Source organism: Triticum urartu, chromosome 7 (genome assembly GCF_003073215.2).
Source record: "Triticum urartu cultivar G1812 chromosome 7, Tu2.1, whole genome shotgun sequence".
NCBI lineage: Eukaryota > Viridiplantae > Streptophyta > Magnoliopsida > Poales > Poaceae > Triticum > Triticum urartu.
Window position 1 is genome coordinate 690,018,762 of NC_053028.1, and position 20,665 is coordinate 690,039,426.

Here is a 20,665-nt window from a genome sequence, read left to right on the forward strand (position 1 = left end):
TATATATGTTGGAGATGCTCTGAGATTTGAGTATTTTTGAATAGGAGAAATTCAGCGAACCAACCTCTAGTTAGATGGTTAGGGGAACAATGGTATCCTGGTCCATCAGTTTTCAAGTCATGGTGCTTGCATTATCATGCATTTATTTCAGGATTTTTTGACAATGCGCGTTTAGTAGGAGGAGAAGTTTCCATCGACTACGAGGCTTCCATGGCGACTTCATCAATCTCAACATGATATGCCGGCTCAGTCTCTTGAATATGCTCGTAGAGGTAGGATGTGCGTGTGTATTCATAAGGATAGGTGTACACCCGTATATATGAGTGTGTCGAAACAAATGCATGGCCGGGCTTTTGTCCATTCCTCCACTCGCATCTTTGATTTCATACCTAGGTCGCATGTTCTTTGATGCTCACAGCAAACCATGGAGTGTACCGCCCGTCTATATATGAAGCCGCACACTGATTGGTCAATGGCATCACGAAAATGGAGGACGCCGTGTACCTCGTCCTGGCCCTCGCGTCGCTGCTCGTCGTGCTGATCGCCAGGCGGTGGAGGCGCAGCCCGGCGGACGGCGAGGGCAAGCTGCGGCTGCCGCCAGGGCCGTGGACGCTGCCGGTGATCGGCAGCATGCACCACATCGCCGGGGCGCTCCCGCACCAGGCCATGCGCGACCTGGCGCGGCGGCACGGGTGGCCCGTCATGCTGCTCCGGCTCGGCGAGGTGCCCACGCTGGTGGTGTCGTCCCGGGAGGCCGCGCGCGAGGTGATGAAGACCCACGACGCCGCCTTCGCCACGCGCCCACTGAGCTCCACCGTGCGCGTGCTCACCAACGGCGGCCGGGACATCATCTTCGCGCCCTACGGGGAACACTGGCGCCAGATGCGCAAGATCGCCGTTACGGAGCTCCTCACGGCGCGGCGAGTGCTCTCCTTCCGTGCCATCCGAGAGGAGGAGGTCGGCGCCATGCTCCGGGCCGTCGCGTCGGCCGCCGGGGAGGGGGAGACGATCGACATGCGCGCGCGGCTGTCGGTGCTCGTGGCGGACACCACGGTGCGCGCCGTCATGGGCGACCGGTGCAAGGACCGCGACGTGTTCGTCCGGGAGCTGGACCGCTCCATCGGCCTAGCCGGCGGGTTTAACCCGGCCGACTTGTGGCCGTCGTCGCGGCTCGCCGTCTGGGCCAGCGGCGCCGTCCGCCGCGCCGAGGAGTGCCGCGACATCGTGTTCGGGATCCTGGACGGCATCATCGCTGAGCACCAGCAGAGGATGGGCACCGTCGACGGCGACGACGAGGACCTCATCGACGTGCTCCTGAGGGTGCAGAACGACGGCAGCCTCCAGCTCCCTCTCGACATGGACTCCATCAAAGCTGTCATCTTCGTAAGCAACCTCCAACGCGTACATAGTATCTCGCTCTGCCATGTCATCAGCGCGCACTACACTAACCGTTTCTTTCTCGCGCGCATATATAATATACGCAGGACATCTTCGGCGCCGGCAGCGAGACATCGGCGACGACGCTGGAGTGGATAATGGCGGAGCTGGTGAAGAACCCGAAGGTGATGAAGCGGGCGACGGCGGAGGTGCGGCGAGCCTTCGAGGCCGGCGGCAAGGTGGTGGAACAAAAGCTCGGCGAGCTGGTGCCATACCTGCACCTGGTGATCCGGGAGACGTTCCGGCTGCACGCCCCGGTGCCGCTGCTGCTCCCGCGGGAGTGCCGGGAGGAGCCGGCGTGCCGGGTGGTGGGCTACGACGTGCCGCGGGGCACGCAGGTGCTGGTCAACGTCTGGGCGCTGGGCCGCGACGAGCGGTACTGGCCCGACGCGCCCGAGGAGTTCCGGCCGGAGCGGTTCGAGGCCGAGGGCAGCGGGTCGGCGGCGGGGGTGGACTTCAGGGGCGCGGACTTCGAGCTCCTGCCGTTCGGCGCCGGGAGGAGGATGTGCCCCGGGATGGCGTTCGGGCTGGCCAACGTGGAGCTGGCGCTGGCCAGCCTGCTGCTGCACTTCGACTGGGAGGCGCCCGGCGTGGCTGACCCGGCCGAGTTCGACATGACCGAGGCGTTCGGCATCACCTCGCGGCGGAAGGCCGGCCTCCTGCTCCGCCCCGTCCTGCGCGTGCCCGTCCCCGGTGTCTAGCTAGTTGATTCACGTGCATGTGTGTACTCCCTCGGTACTTAAAAGAGTGTATTTTCAATTTTATTAAAAAGTCAAATTATCTCAAAGTTTGATCAAGTTTGTACAGAAATATAACAATGTTTGTGAAAATAAATAGTTATATATAATGAAAATATATTTTATCATGAATCTAGTGCTATTAATTTAATGTTATAAATGTTGATGTATTATTGTATAAATATGATCAAACATAAAAAAATGAGTTTTCAATAAAGTTGGTAGTACACTCTTTAAAGAATGGAGAAAGTATGCGAAAAACAAGCCGTCATCAATGTATTTGGTTGGTTCAGTTTGTGGTTGTTGAATCTACTTGACAGTGTGATGTAAAATAACGGGAGATGGACTTGTTAAAAAAAGACAAGTATGATTTTTCTAGCAGGCCCGGTTTCTACCAGATAGTGGGATGGCGCATATTTCGTTTGGGGATGTGTGCATGTATCGCTCTATTATGGCAATATCACATATTGTGTGACACATACACATCATACTACCTTCTCTCTTCTTCAATCAAGTTAATTTTTTTATCCATCTTGTGTGACATGTGGGACAGCTAGGGAGGAAGCCTCACAATAGAGTGACCGGCGGGTATGTTTGAAGTAAAAAAGTAGTATTACATCCCATCAACCCATACTTTTCAGCCTGATTACATAGTTTGTAGTATCAATTATATCTTTTGAACAAAATATCAGATTGACAAACCGTTTGGACATTAGTACTCACGATATTTAAGACTTCAAAACAAGATCAATTTTGGACACGCTTGTTTTTTCTTCAAATTCAAATTATTCTTCCGTTGCATGTTTTCAATGCTTTTTCCGTTGCATGTTTTCAATGCTTTTTCATTCTGAATATTGGGTACTATTTCATTTAGGTTTCGTTTCTATTGTTGGAGTCTTGAAATAAGTTTTCATATCATTTTGTTAAATTATCTTTCATGATTAGGCTGAGTTCTAAAGGTGGTTTCATACTTTCCTATACAATTTCATTTATGTGGCACCGCTATTTTACATGTTTTTTTTTTTTGATGCATTCGGTTTTGCATGTTTTTTTTCATTGTTTCATTCTATACATCATTAATGTTTCATCTATGATTTTCATTTTCCGTGTATTATACAAAGTTGATTGCATATTTATATAAAAAATGTTCATCATATATTGAAGAAAATATTCACCCTATATTAACAAAATGTTCAACATATTTTTTTAAATGTCCATTGTATTTAAAAATATTCAGCATATATAAAAGAATGTTCAATATCTATTTAAATATTGTTCAGTGTATATCACGAAAATGTTCAGTGTGTATATAATATTTGTTCAGCATATATCATAAAAAATTTCTGTGCATATTTTAAAAAACTAGCATATTTTAACAAATTGTTCAATGTACCATCATGTGCACCACCCTCCCAGTAACGACAATTTTGGCATGCATCGACGCTCCAGGAGTATGGCACCAAGAAGATGCCGCCTGCTTGCCAGCTGCAAAGGTTGTCTGCCTTAACAATTGGCTAGCTTCTGTCATGCATCGGCTGGTAGCTAACTACTATGATTAGCATAATAACACGTCTTTGTCCTCTTTGGGTAAAGAATTTGGCAGCTAGCACCAAAGAACGTGCGCAAGAATCAACGGAACTCAAACAAGAAATGCGTGTCTCAAATAACGAAAACGGTGTACCAGGTCTAGCGATGGGGATTGTGTGATGTGACCTCCGGCCGGCTGCCGGCCTGCATGGGTTCAATTCCATTCTTTTTTCTATCTCTAGTACTACCAAAGGCAAAGACAGCTACGATATAATAGTGTGTGGAATTGAAGCGATTAGAAAAACTATAGTTGCTTTGTAAATCTAACATGAAGGATGTAGATGCTTGAGGCAATCGAGATGACTATCTTTAGTTTAGCTTCTTGTTTTTCTCCCAGCTGGAAACGTTAATCGTCACTTGCTCGCCGTGTTCTAGACTTATTGGGCGCGTTTTGGTATTGTGATTGATTGTGATAATTTTCCGGACTATTTTCGCCAAGTTTATCATTCGGTTAGCCAGCCATTTCTTGCATTTGTGGCTATTTTGTACATCTTATTGTAATACAAAGTCATCTGTTCCATGATAGCGGTCTTTTCGTTGGCGGTAAGTCCCACTCATTGGCCAGGTGGCAAGGTCACAACATTTTCTAGCTGAAACACACAGTTGTTGCCTCGTATTTCTTGTCATAGGGATAAATTAGTTTTATATCACTCGAGCAAAGTCCCATCCTCAACTTCCTCCCTACATGGCCTCGTTTCTCGGCCACTGGTGGCCCTTTGGCCGTGCCATTGAAATTGGCGAGCTGTGACAACCCCATCTTACTCATTCCCGCCCTTCCCACCCACTTGCCGTCACCACATGCACTTCTATAAGAGCATCTCCAGCCGCGCCCCCAACAGGCCCCCCAGGCACCCAGGCCACATACACCTTTAGTCCCGGTTTGAGACACGAACCGGGACTAAAGGGTGCCCTTTAGTCCCGGTTCGTGTTTCAAACCAGGACTAAAGGTCCCATTTTCAAACTCTACACACACACACACCCCCTCCCCTCTGTGGATCGCCTTTTCAGTTTTGTAAAAAACAAAAGAAAAAAATAAAAACTTCAAAAATTAAAATCCTTCGAGATGTAGTTATGTTACTACATCTACTAGTTAGGAAAATTTAAAAATTTAAATTTGAACATGTTTTGCAAAAAGTGTAGGAAATGTAAAACGTCTATAGCTTTTGCATATGATGTCGGAAAAAACGTATAATATATTAAAATGTTCAGCATGAAAATTCGCATCCGATTTTGACGGCCTACGGTCGGTTTGCAATTTTTTAGAATCCTCAAATTCTAAAAGGGAAAAAAAGTTATGCTCAAATTTCAGTTTTTTTTTAATTTTCGTTAAATCTGGTCAAACTACTTATTCAAGAAGTATTAGTGTTACTAAATAATTATTCAAGAAGTATTAGTGTTACTAAATAATTATTCAAGAATATTAATGTTACTAAATAATTATTTCAGTTTTTTTGAATTTTGGTCAAATCTGGTCAAACTATGGTCAAACTACTTATTCAAGAAATATTAGTGTTACGGAATAATTATTTCAGTTTTTTGAATTTTGGTCAAACTGGTCAAACTATGGTCAAACTGTGGTCAAACTACTTATTCAAGAAATATTAGTGTTACTAAATAATTATTATTTTTTAGAACAATAGTTTCAAACTCAGACAGTAAAATGTGTGACTTCATGCTCAAGCTAAACTCCTGAGGATTAATAGGATTGACATCTTACTATTGTCAGAAAAATAACAAGTGTAGACTTGGAAACAAGGGAGAATAGAACCCGGAAGTTAAGCGTGCTCAGGCTGGGGTAGTGAGAGGATGGGTGACTATTCGGGAAGTTAGATGATGAGGTGTGTTTAGAGATTAGAGGTTAAATTGAGTAGTGACGAGGGGTGATTAGAGATTAGAGGTTAAAATAATTCAGAAATTTGAAAATCGGGAAAAAATTTCCAAAAAGAAGTTTTAAATTTTTTCTTCATAAAATTACCTTTAGTACCGGTTGGTGTTATCAACCGGGACTAAAGGTGGACCTCCAGGCAGCGGCCACGTGGAGGGCCTTTAGTCCCGGTTCGTATAAGAACCGGGACTAAAGAGAGGGGCTTTAGAACCAGGACTAAAGGCCCTCTAGAACCGGGACAAATGGGCCTTTTTCTACTAGTGCGTGATGCTGATGCAATATTGAATATCCCAATCAGGCAAGGTGGAGGTGAGGATTTTCTTGCTTGGGCTTTTGAGAATTCTGAAACTACACTGTAAAATCGGCGTACCGTGCTCTAACGACTCAAAAAGAGCGTACATCTCTAGAGGAAGGGACGGCTACCGACACCTCATGGAATGATGAACAGTTCTGGAAGTCACTTTGGATGCTTAATGTTGTCCCGAAAGTGAGAGTGTTCTGGTGGAGGGTTCTTCACGGTATTCTCCCAGATGAACATACACTAAAGAGATGACATATCAGCGAGATTAGTAGATGCAATATCTGCTTAGCTATGGAGGAAGATCTTCAACATGCTCTAATCCATTGTTCTCATGCCCAACGTTTTTGGGTGGAAGCAAGGGTGTGGTTTGATATACATCTCCACAGGTTACATCTGAACTCTTGGTCTAGAGACATTCTCTGTGATCCTAGATTTTCGGACAAAGACAGACCAATCATCATCACTATTATGTGGTCTATTTTTCACTCCAAAAATAGAATTAAACACAATGAAGATGGAACCGATCCGATGACTTCTATGCGCATGACCAAGGAGTCCCTTGCGATACTGGAGCTACCGCAGAATCTTCCACTAGTCCTTCCTGGACATGGATGGCACCCACCTGAACTTGGCCAGATAAAAATTACAACAGAGTGCGATCAACTCTGATGCTTGCACGGCGGGTGCAGGTGGTGTGGCCCGGTCTGATTCTGCCTTATTGGGTGCTTGGTGTAAACCGTATTCGGGGATCACTGGCCCATTGATTGCAGAAGCAATGGCTTTGCGTGATGGTGTGCTTTTTGCAAAATTCCAAGGTTACACGCATGTGATCATGGAGGTGGACTGCCTGAAGATGGTTAATATCTGAAACACTCGCCACAATTCTCGCTCAATTATGGCTCCTATTTTAGTTGAAATTGGAGAGCTCACTACTAGGAAAAGGCCTACTAATGGCGCATCAGTTTTGCCTACTAATGACGCGTCACTGGTGCGCCATTAGTAGCACGCCACTAGTAATTTTTACTAATGGCGCATCATCTAGTGCGCCATTAGTATATAACACCATGCGTCATTAGTGTGCCTCCCAGGGGCCATATTTAACCATGTGCTTTGGCACACTAATGGCGCACTGCGGATGGATGTGCCATTAGTATACTTGGCATACTAATGACGCACTCTGTAGTGATGCGTCATTAGTATGAATATTAGGTTTTTTTTTATTTTTCTGATTTTTGCACATGTTACAAAATATATTATTTGACAGAATACAGACAGTAGCACACAGCAACAGCAGATTCATCGAATACAATAGAAAATTAGTCTCCGAATACAATTCATCATATTAGTCTCCGAATTCAAAAGACCGAATAAAGATAAAACATTACAAGTCTCGAGACCGCGAGTATCGAGTTTGTCAGAAGTAATACTAAACCTAATAAGTCCTACTAATCATCATCATACAACTTCTACTCGTTATTCATAACAAGTCATACGATCATCATCTTGATAGTCATCGAACCAACCCTACTTAATTGTTCTTAGCACATGATCATCAGTATTAGGCAGGACCTAAATACCCTATTTAAGCTAAAATAGCATAAAACAATATAGACCCTGACTCTCCATTATGGAGAATGGAGAACATCCTGTCTCCAATTCTTGCGCTTCGCTTCCTTTTGCTTCCAAGAAGCTCCTTACGACTGTCCATACATTTTTTCCATCCTTTGATTTTCATGTCTCCACTTCTTTTAGAAATCTCGTATGGACAGTTGAGATTCATAGGACGACCTGGCTATATGTTCAAAACATTAACACTACCTTTCAGATACATCATATGAGGCACACAATTCTCTGGGATTATCTGTTGAAAAACATAGTAATAAATTCATAGTTAGCAATGATGTACTAGTTTTAGAAGTATGCAAAAGATGCACGGATGTCGTAATAGTAAAAATCTTACCAGGGTATCTCCATGGTAGTTACCGTAGTTGAACACATGCACTAGTGGCACGTATTTACCATAATGTTGAGGAGTTTGATTGTGGATAGTGTAATTCTCAATGTCAGTACAAAATCCGACCAGATGATTTTTCTCCTTGTAAGTTGTTAATTCGGAGCCATCGGTGTAGTGAGTTTTGTCTACCATCTCCCGCACATTCTTTGAACAATAAAAATAAGCTGTCAATGGAAATAAGCTGTCATCTATATTGAAATAAACAATATAAATTAGCTAATAACTATGTTTGAGAAACTCACATAGCGGTAGAACTGGAGGCGTATCAACAAGGATCCAAATGTCCATATTGTCTTGGTTGATGTCAGGATTACCAAGATCCATGGTGATAAGCATACCCTCATCAAAACCATACATCTTGCAAAATGCTTCCCAATTTTTGCAACCAAAATGGGTTACGCTCTCAGAATTATATAGATTTACTTCAAAGTCCACATCGTGATGAGTCCTTAGGTGAATTTTCTTTGTTTCAGAAATTTCATGGTCTTCAAAATCCATCCTCTCCAAGACATAGCGTCTTGCATGGCATGGGATAAGCTATACTCGAATTGTAAAAGATGAAAATTACACGTTGAAATAGTTGAAGTCATGCTTAATTATGAAAATAACACTTGTCGTCGTTGTGTACCGTTTCAACTTCGAAGGTCTCCTCGAGCTTAATGCTGAAGCGCCGATCATCGTCCAGGTGAGGCATGTCGCACAGACCTCGATCGTCGTGGCACCAGTCGCACTCCGCCGGGAGACTTTCGTCGTCCGATGATGATGACGACATATCCTACGGTCATAATTCAAAACTACATCATTTAGGGTTTGTCGACACCGAGGCATCCTAAAAGCTAAGCTTTTATCATTTAGGGTTTGTCGACGCCGAGGCACCCTAAAAGCCTAAGCTTTCATCATTTAGGTTTTTATCGACATCGAGACACCCTAAAAGCCAAGGTTTTATCATTCAGGGTTTGTCGACGTCGAGGCACCCTAAAAGCCTAAGCTTTCATCATTTAGGTTTTGTCGACGCCGAGGCACCCTAAAAGCCTAAGCGTACATCATTTAGGTTCTCATCGACACCGAGGCACCTTATAGAAGCCAAGTTAAGTTTTCATCATTTAGGGTTTATCGATGCCGAGGCACCCTAGGTTGGGCCTAATCACTTGGCTCTATTGCCACCTATGTTGGGTTTATCATCTAGGGTTTATCGATGCTAACAAGAATTCTAAGTTGGGCCTAATCACTTGGCTCTATTGCCACCTATGGTTTAATGCAGCAAGAATGACGGGGCAGTTGATTCTACTTAATTAAGTACTAAGATACCCCGGCCCATGCATTAGTAGTAAGTACCCCATATGTCCGATTTTTAGCAAAGTCATGCTAAAATTCACGGAAAATTTCAGCATGACCTTTGCTGAAAATAAGACATATGGAGTACCCGAATTTTCCGGAACGGAAGTTAATCGACATTCCGGCAAACTCAAGGGCCTCTCGGGTACCTGCAAAATCATCACGACACGATGGTCGGAGACAAAACCCAGAAAACTAGCACCACAATGTGCCTCTACTTTCATATGGATGAAAAGGCCACAGACCATATGGTCCTCTGCTTTCATATGGACAAAAATCAGCTCAACTTATGTGAGCTTCCATTCTAGATCTAATAGGTCACCCAACAAAAATCATGAATAGTTTTAGCTGAAAAAAAATCATGGATTGCTGTTAATTGAAAATTAGTGAAAGAAACTGTTGCTGATCATGGATTACTGTTAATTAAAAATAGAGAATCTGGCTTGTCTTATCATGTTCACTAAGTCCACAAAAATGAATAGGTTCAGTAAACTTGAAGTACTCAACACTAAACATGGTTCAGAGCTCACTACACTACACTACATCATGCAATGGTTCAGACCTCACTACACTAGAACAAGCTCACTACACTACACTACACTACACATGCTTAAACTCTGAACATAAACAAACACCAGCAATGCAATATGTAAACTACCTCTGTTTCTAGGCAACAAGAGTTATCATCAATGCTTTTGAGTTTATTAAGTACCTTCAGTTCTGAGTTTTAAATGTCAAAAGAGCTTCACAGAATCTTGAATCCTCCAAATCACTCTTAACAGTTCTGCATTGCACAAAGGCAGCAATGAGCCAATGATATCAGTAGCAATAATAGGTGCTTACATTCTCATAACGTCAGTATTAGTTAACCAAAATTCAACCTACAGAGTTCTAGTACAGTGAGTAACTCCCAATTCTTTTAATAGAAGCACAATTAACAACACAACTAGGGAGTCTAGGACAATGCCACCAGATAGAATTTGAAGGAAAAACGTTCTTCCAGAACCTTCAAGCCACAATCATACATAGAGTGGCTGATCATATAAGCTATATTTAAATAAACATCAACTAAACTTGATGACAAGAAAAACTACAATCACATTGATACAAACTAGAGCATATAGCAATAGTAAATTGCTGCTCCATATAGCAATAGTAATGCACCTAATCAACATTGTAGAGCATCCTGTTACAAACTTGTTCTGATCCTGCAAATTAATGGGGAGGAAGAACTAGGGAGGGAGGGAATGGTAATGGTTCAGAGAAGAACAATAGTAATGCTCCATATAGCAATAGTAATGCTCCATATGTTCTGATCCATATAGCAAGAAGAACTAGGGAGGGAGGGAATGGGGAGGAAGGGTGGAGAGGGAGGAAGGAGGAGAGGTACCTGGGCGGGCGTGGCCAGTCGCCGGAGGGGTCGGGGTCGGGGTCGGGGTCGGCGGCGGCATCGAAGGGGTGGCTCGAGGGCGTCCGAGCTTGTCCGGGTCCTCGTAGTCAAAGAGGAAGACGACGACGGTCCTCCTGGGCGCCTCGGTTGGTCGTGGGGAGGCCGGCGGCCACGTGCTTCGCGGGTGGGGGGGCGGGGGGGGGGCGGCGGGGGGGAGCGGGGGCGGCGGCGCGGGGGAGCCGGAGCGGGTGTGGCGAGGGATGGAAGGGGATCTGGCGAGGGAGAGGGAAGGAGGTATCGGGCGAAAGGCCGGGTATCCAGCTATAGAGGGGGGAATGTTAGTAATGGCGCACCAACGAGGGGTGCGCCATAAAAACACTCATAGCAATGGCGCACCATTCTCTGGTGCGCCATTAGTAACTTTTTTTTCTGATAGCAATGACGCACCCTCCTCTGGTGCGCGATTAGTAACTTCTTTTTTTATTATTTCTTGTTGCATCTAATAATTTGTTTTTTTATCAAATTTATTATTTTCATGAGGACTAGAACAAAATATATCATCAAATTTGTTTTTTTTAATATCATCAAATTTGTTTTTTATTTTTAATTGAAAATATCATCAAATTTGTTATTTGAAAATATCATCAAATTTGTTATCTGAAAATATTATCAAAAAGCGGGGGAGGGTGTGGGGTGTCGGCGGCCGCGGTGGAACGGGCCGGGGGAGGGTGCAGGGGGTCGGCGGCGGCGGTGGAGCGGGGGAGGGTGCGGGGGGTCGGCGGCGGCGGTGGAGCGGGGGAGGGGGCGGGGGGTCGTCGGCGGCGGTGGAGCGGGGGAGGGTGCGGGGGGTCGTCGGCGGCGGCGTGGGTCGGGGCAGCGGGGGGAATTAGCTAGGGGGCGAGGGAGAGGGATGAAGAGGATCCGGCGAGAGGGAGGGAATTAGCTAGGGGGAATCTTACTAATGGCGCACCAGCGGTCGGTGCGCCATTAGTAATCTTTTTTTTACATAGCAATGGCGCACCGGGCAGAGGTGCGCCATTAGTAATTTTTTTTACATAGCAATGGCGCACCAGGCAGAGGTGCGCCATTAGTAATCTTTTTTTAATATATAGCAATGGCGCACCAGGCAGAGGTGCGTCATAAGTAATTTTTTTGTTACATGTAATAATTTTTTAAAAATGAATATGAATATGAAACATTAATATTTTTTTATAAAAACAGTAATAATTGTTGTTTAACAACAATTGTAGTCTACACTTTTTTATTATTATTTTTTTAAAAATGAAGAGGGGAGAGGAGGCGCGGGTGGGATCGAGATCGAGATAGAGAGGGATCGAGATCGAGTGTCCTCATAAATATTCAATATTTTATCATATTGAATATGAAAAAATATCATCAAATTTGAAAAAATATTCATGAATTCAAAAAGTGCACATGATATTTAAAAATATTCATGATATCAAAAAGTGCTTATGATATTTAAAAATATTCATGATATCAAAATATATACTAATGACGCACTTCTACAGGGTGCGCCATTAGTAGTTTAAATTAGTAATGGCGCACTGTGAGGCGGTGCGCCATTAGTAGTTTTGCAAAAAAAAGAACAAAAAAAATTCAGTACTGGCGCACTCCCTGTCTGGTGGGTCATTACTAGTTAGAACTAGTAATGGCGCATTTCGGTAGGATACGCCATTAGTATGTATGTAAAAATAAAAAAAATTATCACTAGTGGCGCACCTGTTTTCTGGTGTGCCATTAGTGTTTTCCATACTAATGGCGCATTACAAACTGGTGCGCCATTTAGTGGCGCACAGCCTCCTTGATGCGCCATTAATGTAAATCCTATCTATAACCCTTTTTCTAGTAGTGGCTAGTTAATAATTTTTTTATATGATACAACATGTAAAATGGCCAGCTAATATTCCGGCTCATCTTTGTACTAAACGCGCCTGCACATTGAATGTGATGGAAAGCTGGCTCGATGAAACCCCGAACTTTCTCGTCACCTGCTTGCTAGCTGACTGTACGAGGAATGCCTTTGTTTGAATAAAAGCTCTCTAAATTGCCAGAAAAAAAAGCGCCCCTAAACTTTATTATCTCAGCAGTCAGCACCCCATTCTTCGGCCCAGACACGAAGCCCAGAGAGGGCCCAAGCGGCCTGACGGCGACGGCCCAGTTATACAATGAAACCGCAGCAGCCCAAGCGGTTCGCCGTTCGCACCTGCAGCCTCCTCTCTCTCTCTTTCCAGGAAGAGTCGTCAGGTGGGAGCAGCGTCGACGCCCATGGCCGCCGCCGCCGCCGCCGGAACAGGGGGCCAGACCCTCGGCCGGAGCAGCTTCTCGCGCGCCGCCTCATCGAAGACCGCCTCCTCCTCCTCCTCCCCCACCGCCTCCGGCGTCAAGCTCGGCCCCAACGGCGCCGCCTTCGTCTCCTCCGGCATCCCCGACCTCGACAGTAAGCATGTTCCTTCTCATACCCGCCGTTCAGATCAAGCAATTTTTTTTTTGATCGAGCTTAGTCTCAAAGAACGCCAGGAACCGACTGAGGCCATATCTGTATTTCAAATCTTGCGTTTTGGGCATGAACTGTGAAGTAGATACCTTATACCAGTACAAATTGCCTGCAATATGTATGATGAAAGCTACTAGTTCTTGAGGTCAGGAGAAGGAAAGATTTTGAACTGGGAGAGAGAATTGTCTGCTAAGGAAGAATGGCTATGTGCACTGGCCAATTAGGTGTCTTGGTTGGTGCTCATCAGGCCGTCGTGATTTACCAGCGTTTCTGTCGCAGGGATTCTGGGCGGCGGTTTTCTCCTCGGCTCCGTTGTGATGGTCATGGAGGACTCCGATGCGCCGCACCACCTCCTCCTGCTCCGGGCCTTCATGTCGCAGGGCGTCGTGCACAAGCAGCCCCTGCTCTTCGCTGCGCCCATGAAGGGACCCCGCTCGTTCCTCGGCGCGCTGCCTGCTCCGGTGGCGTCCTCGAAGGAGGATGCCCGGCAGAGGGCGATGGCGGGCGGAGCAGCTGGAGATGGACGGGCAAGTGTATGTCTGTCTCGTGGAAGAAATGTGTTTTGTGGTGCTGACCATGTTTCCTTATTGATCTGGATATGTACTGTAATTGTGCAGGATGAGGGTTTGAGGATAGCTTGGCAGTACAGGAAATATTTCGGGGACGAGAGGAATTCCAGTGCTGAACACAGAGGTGATGTCTGAATACTTCCCTTCCCTTTGTTTACTTGATGGTTAGTTGACGTGAAGAGCAGCCATTGTCTCTGTTAAAAAGAAAATTTGGATGGTTTCTAGAAAAATTTAAGACGAAAGAAGTATCACATTGTCAGTGTAATTGCCGCCTGATGCTAACGGAACAACAGCTATATTCGCGCTACCTGTTATAGTTTACTTGTATGAGCATCAGTTCTAGGGTTGTTATTTAATTTAAGCTATCGTTACTGTCTTTCGTGATGTTTTTTAAAAGAGTTAACTCATCTGGCAATGTTACAGACAACAAGCAGGAATTTAGCCATGATTTTGATTTACGGAAGCCCCTGGAACGGCATTTACTTAATGCACAGCATATTGAATGTTTGAGCACTCAAGATCTAGATACTCTCCATGATCTCCAGGATCGTTGTTCTGCTTTCTTGTCCAAACATCAAAGGTGAGGTTGATTCTTGGATATATTGTTGAGCTTGTTATCACAGACTGATCTACCTCAAGATGACTATGATTGTTTAATTACCACAAAACTGGACTTGTATACAATCTGATGCATTTTGCCGTATTGCTTCTGACATATCTCGTGTTTTCTGCATTCAGAAAAGAGGGTGGGAATCTGAGTGCAGGACGTATTGCTATACAGTCACTCTGTGCACCACAGTGTGGATATTTTGGGAAGGCAAGTTTTTACTTGAAATGATGTGTGCTGACTGTTTGATGGCTTGATGCAGCACATTCAAATTTTGAAGCCCAGTTACATGCTTCCTCCCTTCCAACTCAGTTTTGACATATTAGATTATTTATGCATTGCAGGACTGGGACATGGTCTCGTTTCTCAGATCACTGAAGGCCATGGTGCGCTCATCTAACGCCGTTGCCATTATAACATTTCCACACACAGTCCTATCAGATTCTTTCTGCAAGAGATGGCAGCACCTAGCAGACACGCTGCTGTCAATAAAAGCAATCCCAGGCAAGCCTAACACTTCAGAATCTGTTTTCCTGATTGCAACTTTGACTGCCGACCATACATGGCCTGATTGTTCACCCCCTTGATCATTAGATGAGGACAAGGACTTGGCGAAACTCCTTACAGGGTATCAAGATATGGTTGGTTTTCTACATGTTCATAAGGTGGCACAGACCAACAGCCAGGTACCCACCCAAGTAAACATAGGCTCGTAGGTGCTGTAAACAAAACTTGCGCTCTTCTGTGTTAACGACGCCATTTACATCGATATGCAGGTTCCTGTGATATTAGAGGCGTCCACATTTTCTCTGAAGCTGCGAAAGAGGAGGTCGCTGGTGCTAGAACGGCTGAATCAGGCCCCGGTGGACGGGTCGAGTGGGCCTTCGTCTGGTGGATCAGGCAGTTGCTCCTCCTCGACGCAAGGCTCGCAGCTCGATTTCTAGTGGGACTCCTGGAGCTTCCCTTCGAGAATAGAGGGAAGCATCCACTGTTCTTTAGCTTATTAGGATACTGGAAACAGTAAGCAGCTGAGGAAGGCTCCTGGTTGCTATGTGTATTTGTTACTAAAAATGCAACTTTTAGAGGCTTTGTTTTGGTTTTGCAATGGAGGCAGCTTAGCCTATCCATTCCCATCTCATGTTTCATTCAGTTTTTGGTGTATACAACTTTCAGCATATATACTTGTATTCTGAAAGGTTTAGATTGTACCATGATATGCTGGTGATAACAGGTTACCAGGATTGTGTGTTTCTTATGGCACAGATAGATGGTTCTTCTTGTGAAGATTGGTAAGTTTGCAATACGAAACATTAAGTAACTGTAAACTACCAACTAGACATGCATGAAGAGAGAACCTCATGTAGTTGCATGCTTCTAGAAACATCTAGGAATGATCCTAGAGCAGTTGGGCTCAGGCATGCTGAGTTGTAGAGGCAGATACTAATTTACAAGGTTTTGGCAAGGTAGAAAATTACAGCCCTAAATATACACAGCACGGCTTGTTCAAAGCGTTGCATGATCGAGATATACTTCAGGGACATTGCTTTTGCAGTTTTACCCAGAAGGCGCAGGACCGTCCCTGAAAAGCATGTTTGCGACGGGTGGAGGGAGCCATGCCGTGCCGACACTGCTGTGCACTTCCTGCTGCTGAACTTTCTGAGGATCACCGCCCTGATCGGAGACGCTGGCGACCTTTCGACTCCTTGGCCTTGTGATGCTCTTGCCCACAAAGATACCTAGCTTCATAGCAGTAAAGAAACCTATGGCGATGAACAGAGGCCTCACCACCCAATGGAAGTCCTCGAGGTGCTCATACTTCTTCACAACCCCATCGCACTTGTCGAAGCTCACCACCTCCACCTCTGAAGGGTCGGCCAAGCAGCTGCACACTTCGCCAAGGCTGAATTTGCCAGGGAAGGTCACAACAAGGCATCCATTCGAGAGTATCTGTGAAATACGGCCTGTGGCAAACACTCCGCCTCTCTTTCGCGGCCATTCAAACCGGGGGCTTGATGTGTTAGTTCTCAGCCTCACAAATTGTCCCACGCAGTAGGCTTCGGCCATTTGCAGATCTGAATATTCCCCCTTCCAGAGGGTGTCCATTCCTATTAAACCAACATACACGGTGCCATTACGGTCAATGCTATGAAGAATTCCGACCTGAGACCGCTTCTTGTCTTCCTCCCTAAGCCTTACCCAGTCTCCGGCAGCGAAACCATAGGTCACCCTCTCCACTGTCGAGGAATGGACCTTCAAAGGGTCATGTATTCCATGGACTCGTACAAGAATGTAGCTATCACGTTCTCCATCCTCCTCCATGCCAACTATGGTTCCATCAGGAATTTCCATTGTTTCAGGAGTACAAGAGTTTTTAACCTTTCTCGAGCGGACCTTGTCACCAACTTGCAGCTTATCCTTAAAGTGTGACCAATTAGTGTGACTTGGCACTACTGCCCTTGGGTTTTCAGAACTATCCCAGCCATTGTTGTCATAATCCACATCTTTAGCACTGAAGAAATGAAAAAAGAAAACAAATTTAGGAAAGAACTATGGTAAAATCACCCATCCGATGGCAGTTTAACCAAATACTGCAAGTTGATAAGGCAGAAGTAGAAAGAGAGTTTTAGCATGTTACCTTTCAAATGCTTGCAAGATATCTGACATCAAGGGGCGATCCCGAAAGTCGTACTCAAAGCAGCTAGAAAGGACATTCTCAACCTCTGCAGGTAAGTTGTATGGGAATATCGGTTTCTCTTTCTTCAGGACAACCAACTGATAAATTTCATCTGGTGATTTGCCACGCCAAGGCTGAACGCCACTGAACATCTCAAGAATGCTGCAGGCAAAGCCCCATGAATCTGTCTCGTAACTAATTGGACCTCTGATGTTTGGTTGCCATTGCTCTGGGGCCATGTAATTTGGAGTCCCAAGTCTTTGGATAAGCTCTGGGTTTGGCAGCGAAAGTCCAAACAGCAAGGATGGAATCCCAAAATCCCCCAGCACAGCATGGTCATGGTCATCAAGGAGAAAATTGCAAGGCTTGAGATTAAGAACAAATATTCCCCTGGAGTGTAGGTCTAGCACACCACGCGCCAAATCGGCACCATATCTGCAAGTTATAAGAATTCATAAAAATATGTATTACTACTCAAGAAAATATCTTCTAAACAGAGCATCATAAGCATTCTCAAAAGTCAACAGGATAATGTGCCTGTACTAAGGTCATAAACTATATCTGCCAGTTAATCAATCAACACGTTCACTGGTAGAAAGTTGGAAACTGCATGCTTAGGTGACACTTCATCTAAAAAAAATGTATATTTGTCTCTGATAAATTGTATTCTTAAGATAAGCCGACGAACACTCAGAGTATTCAGAACATCAAATATGTTCAAAACTGTGGAGACTTCCACAATACCTTAAAACATCCGACAAAGGGAGCCTTCCACCTTTAAGCCGAGCCATCTTGTCCCCGATGGATCCTTCATAAAACTTCATCGCTATGCAAAGCTGAAAATCCATGAAACAAAAATTAAGCCACAAAGCCATCTTTCATTCACAGGTGACCCAACAGCAAGGCTTTGCCAGACAAAAACATACCCTCCCATTCTGCGTTGAGATGCCATGTAGGAAGCAGACATTGCCCAGGCCCTGGCATTTGCCGAACACCTCGTCGAACCTTGCCGAGAACACCTGCAGCTGGTCGTCCCTGACCGGGTGCAGCATCTTCACGGCGACCTCGTGGTACCGGTCATAATCCTCCGTCCTCTGGTGGTGCGTCGCTATCCAGACGTCCCCGAAGGGGCCTCTTCCTATCCGGTGCTTCAGATTCAGCACCGCCGGGTCGATCCACGGGCTTATCTGGCTCGGGCCGGAGAAGACCGTCCGGTAGTGGTCGGGGTCCTTCTCCAGCAGCATGTACTCGAACGACTCGGTGTCGGTGGGCTGGGAGCCTGCCATCCCTGCAATCAGAAAAATCACCATTGGTTTCTCAACAACAGGTACAGAGTACATACTGCAGAATCACCAAAATCTTGTAAGCTGGGAGCTTGTACTCTCACTACTCAACAATAATCTCAGTTTCTTGGGCGCAGCTCAAGGGAGAACAACCAGAAACAAGATCCCTACTGTGAGATTTACACTCAACTGTAAAACTGGGAGCTTGGTGCAGGCTGCAGGGGATGCGCAAAATTCAGCGCATGCCAGGCGCAGATACAAGCTCAAAAACCGTAAAGAATCACTCAACTAATCTCACACAGGTCAACGGGCAAGCAACGGCCTGGCCTGGATCACGGACAAAATCAAGAATCCGGCCACGGAGAGCAAGAACCGCTCGGCCAATCCGGCGAGAATCACTCAGACAGCCGGCATAAAAGTACAATAATAAAAGGGTAAAGAACCTGCATCAGCGGCGAATCTGGAATCCGCAGAAGAGACGGGGGGCTCACCTGTCGTCTTCTCCATCTGCTTTTTCCGCTTTTCCCCGCCTCTAATCTGAATCCTAAGTGGTGTCGGCGAATTGGGTTTGCTTGGTAAAGAAAGTACTGAAAAAGAAACCTACGAATCGACTGCGGCTGCGGCTACTGGAGTGATTCCGGAGGGGTGGATTCGAGGAGGCGACATGAGCAGACCTGCACTGGAGGTTGGGGTGGATGGTGCGACTGCGAGGAGGAGGAGGGGAAAGAGGGGAGGGGGAGCGTGCTTGGGGAGGAAGAAGAGGGCGGCGGTTGAGCGGTGGAGAGCGGTTTATATGGAAAGGATTTCCTCGGCTCGCCGCCCGTTACCTTTTCCCTTGCTGCCTTTCCTTTTGGTGTATTATTTTGCCTTCTTTTTATGAAACTTAGGTTTGATTGTATTTACAATGGTTGAATAATTCCTTTCAAGTGGTTTTGAATGAAACAAACTTATATGAGCGAGCAATATGGTCCCTCGGTTCCTCTACAAAGTTTGTACAGTTTCAACCACATGTACCAACATATGGCACATTTTCCTCTATAAAATGTGTTGGTTTTGAAAAAATGGCCGCGTTGCGCGAGGCGAGTAGATTGGTGATGTAGATTTCTATCGGTCTTTTCAAAGAAAGAGGAGGCGATTCGTCCGGTAGGGGATAAAGCCAAGGGAATAAAGAACGAAAAGGTGGAGAATGAGCATGTTCAATGGGGTTAATTTCGTCCAAATTGACTTTTTTGTGTGAGAAATTTTTAATCTATTTATCTTCAATCATGGCGGTACAAAGAATAACAGAGATAACAAAAATCACAACTAGGACTGTGGACCACCTAGCGACGACTACAACCATTTGAGCGAAACGAAGACGCATCGCCATCATCGCCATCCCCTCGCCGGAGTCGGGCAAACCTTATTGTAGTAAACATTTGAGAAAGTCATCTTGTTAAGGCCTCATAGAACCAGCACACTAGAGAGCAACCATCGCCGATGAAGAAAGGTGTAGATCGAAAGGATCAAGCTTGTAAACACCCAAACAAAGATGAATGAAGACCAAAAGATCCACCAAAGACCAGCGCTAACTGAATCCCTTGAGATCCGACGGAGACACACCTCCACACGTTCTCTGACGAAGCTAGACGCACCATCGAGGTGGGAAGAGAACATGTGAGACACTATTCCTACTGAGGGGCATTATTACAGATTGACTCTTTCTAGCTAATGTCACTACAAAGTGAATATTTATGTATTCAGAAATGGAGGGAGTGGAGGGAGTATAGTGACAGCCCCTCAATGAGACATGTGGTATAACCGCACAAGATATGTTTGGAGTGAGCACATGGAGGAATGCAAGTGGTTTATTGTCTTTCTATTTTGAACAATGAGAACAATATGAATTGTGTTCATTTTTTTAACATTGTTCTTCATTTTCTTAATATGTTCTATATAGGTTCGTGTAAAATTTCTTGAAATTTTGAACCATTGATTTTTTCCCTCTCTGTCTAGAACACCACGGATGTCATGAGTGAGTAGATCTGCTTGGGCTCTAAGAGAGATTATCAGAAATAACATGCCTTCCTGCTATAGGTATCCAAAGTGGCAGGGGTGGCCCCATGAAAAATATTCAGCGGGCCCACAAAATTTGACCAGGGCACTGGTACCGTAAATTGCAGCACCAAGAACGTTTTTCACCTCTTTTTTTACAGAAATGCTAACTAACGATCCTCAACTAGGGGGGGATTTTACATTGAACGTCCTCCGTGTCGTCACATAAATCTTGGAACAGGACTGTGCCATATAGGATGGCTGGAATGGGTCACTGTGCAGTTGCTTCTGGCGAAC

The 20,665-nt window shown here is 45.3% G+C and overlaps 3 protein-coding genes across 4 annotated transcripts; 2 read left to right on the plus strand and 1 right to left on the minus strand.

Moving 5' to 3' along the window:
- Positions 1 to 486: 486 nt before the first annotated feature.
- On the plus strand, positions 487 to 2,156 carry LOC125523103 (dolabradiene monooxygenase-like). The gene is made up of 2 exons (XM_048688153.1): positions 487 to 1,383; positions 1,485 to 2,156. Exons 1-2 carry the CDS (start codon positions 487 to 489, stop codon positions 2,136 to 2,138), a joined length of 1,551 nt encoding a protein of 516 aa, XP_048544110.1. The 3' UTR covers positions 2,139 to 2,156.
- A 10,749-nt stretch (positions 2,157 to 12,905) lies between these two features.
- On the plus strand, positions 12,906 to 15,661 carry LOC125524662 (elongator complex protein 4). Its single transcript, XM_048689694.1, has 8 exons — positions 12,906 to 13,144; positions 13,481 to 13,734; positions 13,819 to 13,894; positions 14,194 to 14,350; positions 14,509 to 14,587; positions 14,722 to 14,881; positions 14,972 to 15,063; positions 15,154 to 15,661. The coding sequence occupies exons 1-8, from the start codon at positions 12,973 to 12,975 to the stop codon at positions 15,319 to 15,321; spliced, it is 1,158 nt and encodes a 385-aa protein (XP_048545651.1). The 5' UTR covers positions 12,906 to 12,972; the 3' UTR covers positions 15,322 to 15,661.
- Positions 15,662 to 15,720: 59 nt separating this feature from the next.
- LOC125524661 (E3 ubiquitin-protein ligase KEG) lies at positions 15,721 to 19,108 on the minus strand. Of its 2 annotated transcripts, none has more exons than XM_048689691.1 (5): positions 18,826 to 19,108; positions 17,978 to 18,339; positions 17,796 to 17,887; positions 17,013 to 17,486; positions 15,721 to 16,886 (listed from the first exon to the last, which is right to left on the minus strand). In XM_048689691.1, exons 1-5 carry the CDS (start codon positions 18,839 to 18,841, stop codon positions 15,932 to 15,934), a joined length of 1,899 nt encoding a protein of 632 aa, XP_048545648.1. In that variant the 5' UTR covers positions 18,842 to 19,108; the 3' UTR covers positions 15,721 to 15,931. The 2 variants fall into 2 exon arrangements, with proteins under 2 accessions (XP_048545648.1, XP_048545650.1); XM_048689693.1 differs by lacking the exon at positions 18,826 to 19,108 and adding an exon at positions 18,525 to 18,722.
- Between the last annotated feature and the right edge of the window lie 1,557 nt (positions 19,109 to 20,665).